Here is a 15,015-nt window from a genome sequence, read left to right on the forward strand (position 1 = left end):
CTGCCTATTACAGAAGACAGGTGGGTCAGGGAAATAGTGTCTTCCGGATACAAGATTAGAGTTCACTTCCGTTCCACCGGTCCGGTTCTTCCTTTCTATTCCTCCAACACCACCAGAAAAGGCTTGTGCTTTCCACCAAGCGGTTTCCTCTCTCCTTCAATCAGGAGTTGTGGTGCCGGTTCCCGTGAACGAGAGATTCCGAGGATTCTACTCAAATTTGTTCGTAGTCCCCAAGAAAGGAGGCGGCGTCCGACCCATACTGGACCTAAAACAGCTCAACAATTACGTACAGGTCCGTCTTTTCCGCATGGAGTCCCTCCGGTCCATCATTGCATCCATGGACCAGGGAGAATACCTCGCCTCCATAGACATACAGGATGCGTATCTCCACATACCAATTGCTCCCGCCCACCAAAGGTTTCTCAGGTTCGCGGTCAACCAAAACCACTACCAGTTTGTCGCCCTTCCGTTCGGACTCGCCACGGCTCCAAGAACGTTCACCAAAGTCATGGCGGCCACCATGGACGTCCTGCACTCAAGAGGCATTCTAGTCGTCCCGTACCTGAACGACCTCCTCATCAAGTCTCCCACTTTCAAAGACTGCGAGGTCAGTGTCTCAATCACACTAGACACTCTGAGTCGCCTGGGATGGCTAGTCAACCTACAGAAATCGTCGACTATCCCAACTCGGACTCTAACATTCCTGGGAATGGTATTCGACACCGCCAGGGGCCTGGTGCTCCTTCCCAAGGACAAGACACTGGCCATCCGTCTGGGAGTTCGCACACTCCTTCGCAGTCCTCCTCGATCTCTCCGGTTTGCCATGAGAGTCCTCGGCCGGATGGCAGCAGCAATAGAGGCAGTGCAATTTGCCCAGTTTCACCTCAGGGTCCTTCAACTAGCCATACTCAGATCTTGGGACAGGAACCCCTTCTCCCTCGACAGGGAGTTCAGGTTGACGTCATCAACCAGGAGGTCCCTGCATTGGTGGCTCAAACCAACCTCGCTTACACGAGGGAAGCCATTCCTCTCAGGACAATGGAAGATCCTGACTACCGATGCAAGCCTGACAGGCTGGGGGGCGGTGCACCTACATCACAGGGCACAGGGCAAGTGGTCACCGAGGGAAGTGACATTGCCCATCAATGTTCTGGAAATCAGGGCCATTCTCTTGGCACTGAGCGCCACCTCGCACATACGGATACAGTCGGACAATGCCACGGCTGTGGCATACGTGAACCACCAAGGCGGGACCCGCAGCGCCCAGGCGATGAGAGAAGTGGCTCATATCCTCCGCTGGGCGGAAGACACGAGGTCGGTAGTTTCTGCGGTACACATTCCGGGTGTAGAAAACTGGGAAGCCGACTTCCTCAGCAGGCAAGGAATGGACTCGGGGGAGTGGTCTCTCCATCCCGAGATTTTTTGCCAGATCTGTCAACGCTGGGGAACCCCGGAGGTGGACCTAATGGCATCCCATCTCAATACCAAGGTCCCCAATTTCATGGCCAGGACACACGACCCGCGGATGCCCTGGTCCAGGACTGGTCCCAGTTCCGACTCCTGTACATTTTTCCACCCCTCCCCCTAATCGCCAGGGTCGTGAGGAAGATCAAGCAAGAGGGAGTTCCGACCATCCTCATCGCGCCAGACTGGCCCAGACGTACATGGTACGCCGACATCGTCCAACTTACAGCAGACGCCCCCTGGCGTCTACCCGACCGTCACGACCTTCTGTCTCAAGGTCCGTTCTTCCACCAGAATTCAGAGGCTCTCAATTTGACGGCATGGCCCTTGAAACCTGGATTCTAACCCAGGCAGGTTTTTCACCGGCAGTCATTGCAACTATGATCAGGGCAAGGAAGCCGGCCTTCGCCAAGCTCTATTATCGTACCTGGAGAGCTTTCTTTTCTTGGTGCGAATCTCATGGACAAGTCCTACTCCCTTATTCCCTCCCGAAGGTACTAGGTTTTCTTCAATCGGGCCTAGATGCCAAGCTATCCTTAAGTTCGCTTAAGAGTCAGGTGTCGGCGCTTTCAGTCCTTTTTCAAAAGCGCATTGCTATTAAACCACAAGTAAGGACTTTCATCCAGGGAGTTTCCCGATTGGTTCCTCCCTACAAATGTCCGCTGGATACATGGGACCTCAATCTGGTCCTGGCAGCATTGCAAGCTCCACCCTTCGAACCTCTTAGAGGAGTTCCACTCTCCATTCTGTCTCAGAAAGTGGTTTTTCTAGTGGCGATCACCTCGTTACGCAGAGTGTCGGAATTGTCAGCACTTTCCTGCAGACGGCCTTTCCTAGCCTTTCACCAGGACAAGGTGGTTCTCCGCACAGTACCATCCTTCCTTCCGAAGGTTGTGTCCAACTTTCACCTCAATGAGGAGATTTCACTGCCATCCCTTTGCCCGGTTCCGGTTCATAGAGTGGAGAAGGCTCTGCATACGCTTGACCTCGTCAGAGCATTGCGGATTTACGTGTCCAGGACTGCACCTTTCCGGAAATCTGATTCCCTCTTCATTCTTCCGGAAGGTAGTCGCAAGGGGCTGCCGGCTTCCAAGGCTACCCTTGCCAGGTGGATCAAGTCCACCATACATGAGGCCTACCGACTTAACAGTTCCCCTCTTCCGGCCGGCATCACGGCACACTCTACACGGGCAGTAGGGGCCTCCTGGGCCATTCGGCATCAGGCTTCGGCACAACAAGTGTGTAAGGCGACCACTTGGACTAGCCTACACACGTTTACGAAACACTACAGTGTTCATACCCAGTCCTCAGCGGATGCGAGCCTGGGTAGACTGGTTCTGCAGGCGGCAGTACCCTAAGTCTAGGGAACTGTCAACACAATATTCGTCCACTGCTTCCCACCCAGGGACTGCTTTGGGACGTCCCACGGTTCTGTGTCCCCCAATTAGGCGACAGAGTAAAGGAGATTTTTGTGTACTCACCGTAAAATCTCTTTCTCTTAGCCTTTAATTGGGGGACACAGCTCCCACCCTGTTGCCCTTACGGGCCGTTGTTTACTGTTGAGTTCTCATATTGTTCTTTGAGCTCGTACATAGTAGCCTTCTTACAGGCATGGTTATGTTATTTGATTACGTTCCTCCTTATGCTTTGGCACAAAACTGGAGAAGGCTGACGCCGTCCAGGGGTGTATACTGCAGAGGAGGAGCCAAAGTTAATCTTTTTCAGATTATGCATAGTGTCGCCTCCTAGTGGACAGCAGCATAACACCCACGGTTCTGTGTCCCCCAATTAAAGGCTAAAAGAAAGAGATTTTACGGTGAGTACACAAAAATCTCCTTTTTACGTTTTGCTATTGATCAACATATTTTACCAACTTTATACTTATCATCTGTCCTATTGATTTATGCAAAGATTGTTTTATTTCTATCCTAAATTATACAGTGCATAATTCCCCATTCTTGCATGAAGTTTTTACAGGACAAAATTATTTTGTGAGTGAATTTGCAGAATTACAAAATGTCTAAGAAGCCAGCTGTATTTGAGCATTTCACAGTGACTCAAGATAAAATAACATTTTGTGTGTCAGTGTATAAGTGACCCAGATGAAATCGAATGCTGTGATGCCAAAATCAGTGCATACTCAGGCAGTGATTAAAATGCTCCTTCAAGAGCTTCCAATCTAAAAACACATTTACACTACTGCCACCCAGAAGTTTACAAAGCTGTGATTGAAAAAGATCACAGCAGCACCAAGAAACCAGAGACCAGCACTTCCTGCCAGGCAAAGGAGGAGGAAAGAGCGTCTCAAACATCAGTTACAAGATATTTTGTAAGTGACAAAGTTACTGTAACAATGACAGAAGATGTGTGTAAAAGACAGCTCATCAAACTTGTTGTGAAGTACAATGTACCATTATCATTATTTGCATGACCAGCTTTTACAGATCTTACTGGAGAAATGGCCCCCAAACTTGGTCTTTCTCTAGGAAGAGAAACTATTAGAAAATTAGTGATTGAAGAACCTCCTAACCAAAAGGAAGATCTTAAAAAGACTTTCAAGATACGCTTTGTGTTTCTTAAAATGGATGCCTGCACATGTCATAGAGTGAACTATTTTGCTAGCAACATTCGATATGTTTGTGACAACAAAAAAATTGTTGCTAAGATGCTGGCAGTAAACGATACTAAAGCTCATCACAGCAGCCAGTTTCTCCAGACCTTAGTGGAAAAAGTTCTGCAAGATTATGAACTCAAAAAAGAACAGGTTGCTATTGTAAATGATAATGCTTCAAACATGATAAGTAGAATTAAACTGATGAATGAGAGAAATGAAGGTGAACAGCAGCTAGAAGAACATTTAACATTCAGTATGTTAGAGATGGAAGGCCACAGTCCTGTTCCCATAATGGAGGAACAAACAGATATTACTACAGAAGAACAGTAAAATGATTTCTTAAAATTAGATGATCCTATTGAAGCTGCTTCACACCTCTTTCCTATTCAGCACATGCTGCTGCTGGCAATAAGAGTTAGTCTGCAAGAGGGACTTGATTAGCAAAGTGAGGAAATTGGTTATTGCTGCCAGAACCCCTAAAATTGATTCCATCTTGAAGAGACGTGCTGGAAAAGGGGCAATTGTGGATCAAGCCACTCATGGGGTCAGCACCTATTTAATGACTGAGCGATTACTTGAGCTGAAACCCTTCCTTATATATATGGCCAACCCTCATGTAACACACTTAACACTACATGAAGGTCAATGGACACAGGTGGCTGAATTGAAGGAATTGCTTCCTCACCCATTTACAGTGAACTAAAAAGTTACAAGCTGAAGATTTAACTCTTGGCATTTTCATAATCGAGTTGAAGAACTTGCTATTTTGCCTGTCCCGAAGAGGTGGGTTAACCGCAGATGGCATTGCTGTTTCAATGGAACGGAGAGAGACAATGCTATTAGAAAATAAAATTCTTCTGGCAGCTGTTTATGTGGACCCAAGTTATCGTATAATGCTTGATAATCAACGGCTTACTAAAGGAAAAGAAGCTCTGATTGAGGTAGCAGTTAGGAAGAGTGGACTACAGGACGGCCAAGAACAAGAAGACTCGGGTCCTGCCAGTGCTGTTGCTGCCTTTTCTTCATCCTCATGAGAAGAAAAGTTTGATTTTGACAAGTATTTGGACAACATGGAGTAGGCAAAGCGTTGCTGCAGGAAAAAAAAATTCCACTCCCATAGAAAACAGATTGACCATATATCAGCAAAATTTTTCACTTGCTCTTAAAGAAGTAGAAGAGATAAATCGTTCATCAAAACTGACTGGGCATGAGGCAATTCCTTTATACCCTGAAATTGTTAGAGATGTTGCCCAAGTGGTTACTGCTTTGCCACCAACCCAAGTTGGTGTAGAGAGGTTGTTCTCTAGCCTTAAAATAATTAGGTCAGATTTGAGGTCATCTATGAAGGAGGATCTGATGGAGCCGATACTATTTCTCAGAAAAAATTCATAGACTGCACAAATGTTATTCAGTTTGTTTTTGTTGAAAACTGTTTTTCTCCACTTACTGCATAGTGTATAATAAATTGTAAATATGCAAAAGTTTTTTGTTCTAAAGTTGTATTCCAATTAATATATTTTATGTTCTATCTAAATGGCTTGATTATTGTATCATAATAATGATTAAAATCCTGATGTTACCATTTTACTATGGTAAATTTATCACTTAAACATGCGTTATGTATGAGGGAGTTGGAGTCGGTATCATGGAAACTGAGGTGTTTGAGTCAGATGTTTGGCTTACCGACTCCACAGCCCTGCTAGGAGTATTTTTTTTTTTTTTGGAAAGGATATGATTGCTGTTCTTCTTGGACAACGTCTTTAAGTACAGTATCTACTAGAGCAGCAGTCCGACAGAAGCTAATATTGACATTGACTATGCAGCTTTTGGTTATTTGGGTTAGACATAGGTTTTTTCATTGTCTGGGTGTCTTGTGTTCATACAGACAAGGGAGTTGGATTTATTATAAACGTGGTCTTAATTGCTTATATTTGCAGTATGAGTCGATCATATTATTAATTTGCTATCTTCCTTGCCTCCAGTTCTGAAGCAGAATGATGCCAGTCTGTATTGTGTTTTCAGTGTCTTATAGTACTGCAGACTACTGCATTAGTTTATGAAGCCTGTATCAACAATTCCAATATTCATTGTTTTCTTGTTTTTTTTGTGTCCTAGATTGAGGAGCTGGAAGAGAAATTGAATGACACCATTCATCAGAAACAATTGCTGGCATTAAGACTTGAAACGCAAACAAAAATCCAGCAGGAAGATTCCAGGTAAGATGGCATTTAAAGGAATTGTCCACCACTCTGGACAACTGCTTCTCAATAACAATATTTTCCCATGTACAATAAAAACACCTTATACTCCCCTCTGTTGTCGGGGCCAGGGCTCGCGTGTCGATGTAATGTCTTGTGAGCCATGCAGCTAGTCAGTGGATGCTAAAGGGCCGCTTCTCACCCACTTCCTTTGGATGAAACTGACATCTGGAAGAAGTGATAGCTGCTGCTCTCTGAATTACTCCAGACGTCCTTACATCCTAAGGAAATGAGATGGAAGTGGCCCTTTAGCAGCCGCTGATTAGTTGAAGGGCTCACATGACATAAAGGCATCATACGAGCCCCGGAAGACCTGGCGTTGGCAGGTTGTTTGTGTAAGCAGGGTCACATGTCCCTTTTTAACAAGCCCTATTTTTGGGCCTGCTAGCCAGGTATTGTGGCCTGTTAGACTCAACTAAGCAACTGCGTCTAAGGCGTGGATCACACATCCGTTTTTTGACGTCCATCAAAATCCGCCGTTTTGGGAAAAAAAAACGGATCCGCCTTTTTTTTTTTTTCTTTTTGCGGATCCATTTTTTTTTCCCATAGACTTGCATTAATGGCTAAAGGGGATCCGTCCAAAAAACGGATCCGGTAGCATCCGTTGGTGACAAAACGGAAACGGATCTGTTTTCTCACACTTTGGCGGACGCCAAGAAACTGATGTGTGAAGCAGGTCTTACAGAAGATCTGCCAGTAAAACTAACCCCTCTCATGCATTGCAATACAGTTGTATTGCAATGCATGAGACCTGTAATCAGACATGTTAAAGTTGAAGTCCTATGCAGGATTTCAGTAAGAAAAAAAAAACTATTAAAATAAATAAGAAAAAAATTTAAAAACAACATTAAACCAATAATTATGTATATTTATGTAAAAAGGAAAAAAAAAGTACACATATTTGGTATAGCCGCATCCGAAACGACATCTAATATATAAAGCTCAAGTGTGTGTGTATGTATGTATGTATGTATGTGTGTGTATGTCCGGGATTGGCATCCGCACCGTCGCAGCTACAGCCACAAAATTTGGCACAGTCACACGTCTGGACCCCGAGAGCGTCATAGGCAATGTTGTGAGGCGAAATTTTAACCCCGCGCGTTCCAATTCACCAAACAATTTTGCCCCTATCTACATAATGGGGAAAAAGTGTGTGTGTATCAAGCCCCGCCCCTCATTATGATGTCATAATGGTTGCCATGGCGACACTGATGTCATCATAGGTTGCAAGCCCCGCCCCTCATTATGATGTGATAATGGTTGACTATGGGATGGAGGATGTGTGATGGGTATATGGGCACTGGACTATGGGATGGAGGATATGTATGACGGGTATATGGGCACTGGACTATGGGATGGAGGATATGTATGACGGGTATATGGGCACGGGACTATGGCATGGCGGATATGTATGATGGGTATATGGGCATGGGACTATGAGATGAAGGATATGTATGATGGGTATATGGGCACTTGACTATGGGATGGCGAATATGTATGATGGGTGTATGGGCATGGGACTATGGGATGAAGGATGTGTGATGGGTATATGGGCACTTAACTATGGGATGGCAAATATGTATGATGGGTGTATGGGCATGGGACTATGGGATGGAGGATATGTGATGGGTATATGGGCACTCGACTATGGGATGGAGGATATGTATGATGGGTATATGGGCACGGGCCTATGGGATCGTGGATAGGTATGATGGGTATATGGGCACGGGACTATGGGATGGAGGATAATTATAATTTGCTATAACTAACCACAGTTAGTTACTATGCCCGGGCAGCGCTGGGCTCTTCAGCTAGTTATCTATAAAACTGTCACACTAGTTAAACCTTTCAGTGAGCACAGTATAAAAATAAATAAAAAATAAAAGCTAAAAACTGCTTTTTCATCATACTGCTGAACAAAAAGTGGAATAAAATGTGATCAATGTCAAATGGAAATAAAAATGGTACCGCTGAGAATGTCATCTTGTCCTGCAAAAAGCAAGCCGTCATACAGCTTCATCGCAGAAAAATAAAGAAGCTAGAGCTCTCAGAATAAAGTGATAATAAAACAGTTCTTTTTTTCTATAAGGCTATGTGCGTATGTTGCGTATTTGCTTGCAGAAAGATTTCTGCATCTCTTGGCAGAAGGACACAGCGGAAAATACGCGCATTTTTTATGTGTATTTGGCGTTTTTGCATGCATTTTTTTCCTGTCCATTCAATGGGTCAAAAACGCAGGCAAAAACGAAAAAGAATTGACATGCTGCAGAAAATAAAACGCTGCAAATACGGACTGAAATTTACTGATCATGTGTACACTTCATGATTGTCTTTGAATTACCGTATATACTCGTGTATAAGCCGACCCGTGTGTAAGCCGACCCCCCTAATTTTGCCACAAAAAACTAGGAAAACTTATTGACTCGCGTATAAACCTAGAGTGGAAAATGCAGCAGCTACTGATAAATTTCATAAAATAGATACCAATAAAAGTAAAATTAATTGAGACATCAGTAGGTTAAATGTTTTTGAATATCCATATTGAATCAGGAGCCCCATATAATGTTCCATACAGTTCATGATGGCCCCATAAGATACTCCATACAAAATACACCCCATATAATGCTACACAAAGGTTAATAATGGCTCCATAGATATACTGTATATGCCTCATATGCTGCCCCATAAAGGTTATGGCCCCATAAGATGCTCCATAGAATATACCCCATAAAATGCTCCATAGATTATGCCCCTGTGGCGCTCGCGGCCGCGCCCCCGCTCCGGCGGCGCCGGCTCTTGCCGCCCCCCGCCGGCGCTCCCGCCGCAGCGAGATCTCTTACCCAGCCCTTTGTCCTCCGACGTCCCTGCGCCCTCTCCTTAGGTCGCGGGCGCGCGCCAGTGCTCGCTCTCCTGTCAGCGGTGGGCGGCGCTGAGGGCGGTGCGCACCGCCCACTTCCGGGTCTTATGATATTTCAGGCGTTCTCTCCGTAGTGAGGACGCCTGAGGATTGTGTTTCTTTACACTCTGTTCTGGCCCCCTCTGTCGTGTTAGGGATCTAGTTTTGGTCCTCCTTAAGCCCCCCTGCTGGTCTCAGTTCTGTGTCGCCTCCTCCTTGTCTCTCCTCTCCCCGCTCCCTAGGTCTCGTATGCTACCGTCCTTGTGCTTCCATCTGTTTCCTCCTGGTGTGCCCTTCCTCTGCTCCTGTGCCTTCTCCTGTATCCCCACTAGTAGCGGCTGCCTGCCGCCTCCTCATACTATAACCCTGCTCTGTCCAGTAATCTTGGTTGCGCTGTCGCTCCGTGTCCCCGAGCCGTCCCTCCTGGTACCGGCTGTCGCGGTTCTGTCCTCTGCGGTTTTGCCCCTAACGATCCCTGTATAGGGGTCGGTCTTCACCTGGCGCGCTCGACCCAGGGACTCCAGATCCGCGACCCAGAGGGTCCACTCTCGGACATTGTCCTTCCCTGTCCGTTACAGTATCCTCAGGCCATGGACCCCGCCGGTGCCGCGGCCGCCACGCAGAAGGAACTGCTGTTCCTGCGTGAAAATCAGACCCGGATAATGTCCTTCATGAAGTCCATGGACACCCGGTTGTCTGCTCTGCAAACCTCAGACCCAGGACACGCCCCCCTCCTAGTCAGCCTTCAGCAGGAGCTCGCGCAGCAGCTCGATGCCCAGTCCCACATTTTGGGTTATATGGCGTCCGTTGACGACCGACTGCTTGCCTTGCAGTCTGCCGCGGCCGACGCTACCCCACCCAGGGACGCAGCCTCGTCTCCGCCCCCCCGACTGGGAAAGCCTCCCCGGTATGGCGGAGATCCTAAACTTTGTCGGGGATTTTTAAATCAGTGCAGACTGCACTTTGAGCTCTTGCCCCAACAATACCCCACTGATCGCGCCAAGGTGGCCTTCATTGTCTCCCATCTTGAGGGAGAAGCCCTGGCCTGGGTGAATCCCCTATGGGAGAGGGACGATCCTGTCGTGTCTAGTATCCAAAACTTTCTGGAGACGTTTCGCAAAGTTTTTGATGAGCCCGGACGCTTAGCGTCTACTACAGAGGCCCTCTTTAACCTCCGCCAGGGGTCTCTTACGGTGGGACAGTACGCCATCCGCTTTCGGACTTTATCGTCGGAACTTGGATGGAATAATGAGGCACTTGTGGGGGCCTTCTGGAGAGGCCTCTCAAGTAAGATTAAGGATGAACTTGCCGGTCGGGATACCCCAACCACCCTGGAGGATCTCATATATCTCTGGCCACGCGCATAGACCTGCGGTTCCTGGAACGCGCTCGAGAATCGGTTAGGGAACGCAGACCCTTCAGGCTGTATCAAGCGCCCATTCCGCGCCCCTCAGCTCCCCCTACTAGTACCGGTCCCGAGCCTATGCAGGTAGATCGGATTAGGTTGAGCAGCGTCGCAGGGAGAGGATGACGAACGGGCTCTGCCTGTACTGCCGTGGAGCCAATCACTTTGTGCGCACCTGTCCGGAGAGACCGGGAAACGCCTCCACCTAGGTCAGATAAGAGGGGTCTCCCTAGGTGATCATAATTCCTCTCTGCCCCTTACCCTTTCAGCTTTAATTATTTCAGGTCGGGAGCGCAGATCTGTGGAGGCGTATGTGGACTCGGGTGCGGCAGGTAATTTTATCCGGCAAGATGAGGTGGATAAACTCCGGATTCCGGTGGTCATCTTAAAAGATCCGCGTGCTATCACCTCCGTCGATGGAAAACCTCTTCCCGAGCTCGTCACCATGGTTACGGCCGAAGTAGACCAACAAATTGGAGCGCTTCATGTTGAAAGAATTGCCTTCTATGTCCTGCCTAATTTGTCCCACGCTGTCCTCTTAGGATTACCCTGGCTCCGGCTGCATGAGCCAGTCATCGACTGGCGCTCAGGGGAGATCCTACGCTGGGGTCATTCCTGCCACTCACGGTGTTTGCGGTCCATCCTTCATCCTCGTCTCCTGCCTATGCCAGCCAATCTTCCGGGCCTTCCCGCACAGTACTACGCATACGCCGACGTATTTAGTGAAAAAGAAGCCGATTCCCTGCCCCCGCATCGGGCCTATGTCGGGCCTATGACTGCCCCATCAACCTGATTCCCGGAGCCACGCCGCCCAGAGGGAGAACGTACCCCTTATCCCCAGCTGAGACCACAGCCATGACTGAGTACATACAGGAGAACTTGGCCAAGGGGTTTATTCGGAAATCCGCGTCCCCAGCAGGCGCAGGCTTTTTCTTCGTTCGGAAGAAGGACGGATCCCTCATACCATGTATCAACTACCGGGGCCTGAACAATATCACGGATAAGAATCGATACCCACTCCCGCTGATTCTGGAATTGTTCGTTCGGCTGAGAGGGGCTCGGATCTTCACGAAGCTGGATCTACGGGGAGCCTACAATTTGATCCGGATCCGCGCAGGGGATGAGTGGAAGATGGCCTTCAATACCCGTGACGGCCATTATGAGTATTTGGTCATGCCGTTTGGTCTCTGCAATGCTCCAGCCGTGTTCCAGGAATTCGTTAATGAAGTGTTTCGGGACCTCCTGTATTCGTGCGTAGTAGTGTACCTAGATGATATTCTTATCTTTTCGCCTGATCTATCCTCTCATCGGAGAAGCGTACGCATGGTCCTGCACCCACTCCGGGAGAATCACCTCTACGCCAAAATTGAAAAGTGTCTCTTCGAACAGACCTCGCTACCCTTCTTGGGGTATATCATCACAGACTCCGGTCTAAAATTGGATCCCGAGAAACTCTCTGCGGTACTCAAGTGGCCCCGTCCTGTCGGTGTAAAGGCCATCCAGCATTTCCTTGGATTCGCCAATTATTACAGACAGTTCGTGCCGCATTTTTCCACGGTGACCAAACCCCTCACGGCCCTGACCCGTAAAGGGACTAAGCCAAACAGCTGGTCTCCCGAGGCTGAAGACGCCTTTCTGGTGCTAAAACGCTCCTTTGCCTCAGCGCCAGTCTTACATCGGACGGTGGTCGGTAGGCCTTTTGTTCTAGAAGTGGACGCCTCTTCCACCGGAGCTGGGGCGGTTCTCTCTCAGCAAGCCTCCTCAGGTCGACTGGTGCCCTGCGGGTTCTTTTCCAGATCCTTCTCACCTGCAGAGTGCAACTACTCCATTGGAGACCGGGAATTGCTGGCCATTAAGATGGCTCTAGAAGAATGGCGGTACTTGCTCGAGGGGGCGGTGCATCCCTTTACTATCTTCACGGACCACAAAAACTTGGCCTATCTGCAGTCCGCGCAGAGGCTCAACTCCAGACAGGCCAGATGGGCCTTGTATTTTTCTCGGTTTGATTTCAAGCTGCACTTCCGGCCCGGCGATAAGAACGTCAAGGCGGATGCACTCTCCAGGTCCTTACAGTCGCCTGAGGAGGACGAGGGTCCATCGTATATTATCGAGCCTACCAAGATGATCACGGTGGCCCCGGTGAACTTTTCTGCTCCTCCACCAGGCAAGACCTTCGTGCCTCGGAATAAGCGTCTGGAGGTGTTACGCTGGGGGCACTCCTCCAAGGTTGCTGGGCACGTCGGGACCAAGAAGACCCTCTCGCTCCTCGCCCGTTATTACTGGTGGGCCACTCTCCGCCAAGATGTGGTGGATTACGTTGCTTCTTGCACAACCTGTGCTCGGAACAAGGTCCCAAGGACTCTTCCCTCCGGCCTTCTCCATCCGTTGCCTGTTCCGGAGGCCCCATGGCAGCAAATTGCTATGGATTTTGTGACTGACTTGCCTTGTTCAGCCGGTTGCACCACCATCTTAGTCGTAGCTGACCGCTTCTCCAAGATGGCTCATTTTGTCCCCCTGGCCGGATTGCCGTCAGCTCCAAAATTGGCCGAGATCTTCATCCACCAGATCTTCAGGTTACATGGTCTCCCCCTACGGATTGTGTCTGATCGTGGGGTTCAGTTTACGTCTCGCTTCTGGAGGGCTCTCTGCCGACTTATGGGTACATCCACCGATTTTTCCTCGGCTTATCATCCACAGACCAACGGGCAAGTGGAACGGATAAATCAGGGCCTGACAACCTATCTGCGTCACTTTTCCAACGCTCATCAGGACAACTGGGTCTCACTTCTACCTTGGGCAGAATTCGCCCATAACAACCACCCCAGTGAGTCGACCACCAAATCTCCGTTCTTTGTGGTCTCTGGTCGCAATCCGGGGGTTCCACTGCCCTTTACCACGTCATCAGGAGTTCCGGCAGCAGATGCTCTCGCCATAGACTTTTCTAAGATTTGGAGGGAGACCAGAGAGTCCCTCGTGAATGCCAGTGCTCGAATCAAGAAGCATGCGGACAAAAGACAAAGGGACCTTCCTCCGTACCATCCTGGCGACAAGGTCTGGCTCTCGACCAAGCACATCCGCTTGAAAGTTCCTTCCTATAAGTTGAGTCCTCGTTACATCGGTCCCTTCGAGGTGCTAAAACGCATCAATGAGGTGGCTTATAAACTGAAATTGCCGGCTTCACTCCGGGTCCCCAACGCCTTTCATATCTCGCTCCTGAAACCTGTAGTTCTGAATCGGTTCCAACCAGCCTCCATTGCCCCTCCTTCGCCTGTTGGCTCGGATGACATCTTTGAAATAAGGGACATTTTAGCCATGAAAAAGGTCAGGGGGAGATCCCTCTTTCTTATTGATTGGAAGGGGTTTGGTCCTGAGGAGAGGTCCTGGGAGCCTCGAGAAAACATCAACACCCCCCTTATTTTGAAAAGATTTCTGGCCAATCTCAGAAAGGGAGGATGTAAAGGGGGGGTACTGTGGCGCTCGCGGCCGTGCCCGGCCGCGCCCCCGCTCCGGCGGCGCCGGCTCTTGCCGCCCCCCGCCGGCGCTCCCGCCGCAGCGAGATCTCTTACCCAGCCCTTCGTCCTCCGACGTCCCTGCGCCCTCTCCTTAGGTCGCGGGCGCGCGCCAGCGCTCTCTCTTCTGTCAGCGGTGGGCGGCGCTGAGGGCGGTGCTCACCGCCCACTTCCGGGTCCTATGATATTTCAGGCGTTCTCTCCGTAGTGAGGACGCCTGAGGATTGTGTTTCTTTACACTCTGTTCTGGCCCCCTCTGTCGTGTTAGGGATCTAGTTTTGGTCCTCCTTAAGCCCCCCTGCTGGTCTCAGTTCTGTGTCGCCTCCTCCTTGTTTCTCCTCTCCCCGCTCCCTAGGTCTCATATGCTACCGTCCTTGTGCTTCCATCTGTTTCCTCCTGGTGTGCCCTTCCTCTGCTCCTGTGCCTCCTCCTGTATCCCCACTAGTAGCGGCTGCCTGCCGCCTCCTCATCCTATAACCCTGCTCTGTCCAGTAATCTTGGTTGCGCTGTCGCTCCGTGTCCCCGAGCCGTCCCTCCTGGAACCGGCTGTCGCGGTTCTGTCCTCTGCGGTTTTGCCCCTAACGATCCCTGTATAGGGGTCGGTCTTCACCTGGCGCGCTCGACCCAGGGGCTCCAGATCCGCGACCCAGAGGGTCCACTCTCGGACATTGTCCTTCCCTGTCCGTTACAACCCCCATAAGATGCTCCATAGATTATGCCCCCATAAAATGCTCCATAGATTATACCCCCATATGCTGCCTCATAGATTATGCCTTCATAAAATGCTCCATAGATTATGCCCCATATGCTACTCCATAGGATGCTCCATAGATTATGCCCCATATGCTGCTCCATAAGATGCTCCATAG

The 15,015-nt window shown here is 49.1% G+C and overlaps 1 protein-coding gene across 2 annotated transcripts in view; it reads left to right on the plus strand.

Moving 5' to 3' along the window:
• The window catches only part of PIBF1 (progesterone immunomodulatory binding factor 1), a 278,563-nt gene that overhangs the window by 60,981 nt on the left and 202,567 nt on the right, over positions 1 to 15,015 (plus strand). For both annotated transcript variants that reach the window (XM_073580380.1, XM_073580379.1), the window contains exon 3: positions 6,194 to 6,294. In XM_073580380.1, the coding sequence (XP_073436481.1) occupies positions 6,194 to 6,294 (101 nt within the window). The remainder of the gene's footprint in view (positions 1 to 6,193; positions 6,295 to 15,015) is intronic.

The sequence above is a fragment of the Dendrobates tinctorius genome, unplaced genomic scaffold (genome assembly GCF_039654945.1).
Source record: "Dendrobates tinctorius isolate UK_male_01 unplaced genomic scaffold, ASM3965494v1 ptg000064l, whole genome shotgun sequence".
NCBI classification, from domain to species: Eukaryota; Metazoa; Chordata; class Amphibia; order Anura; family Dendrobatidae; genus Dendrobates; species Dendrobates tinctorius.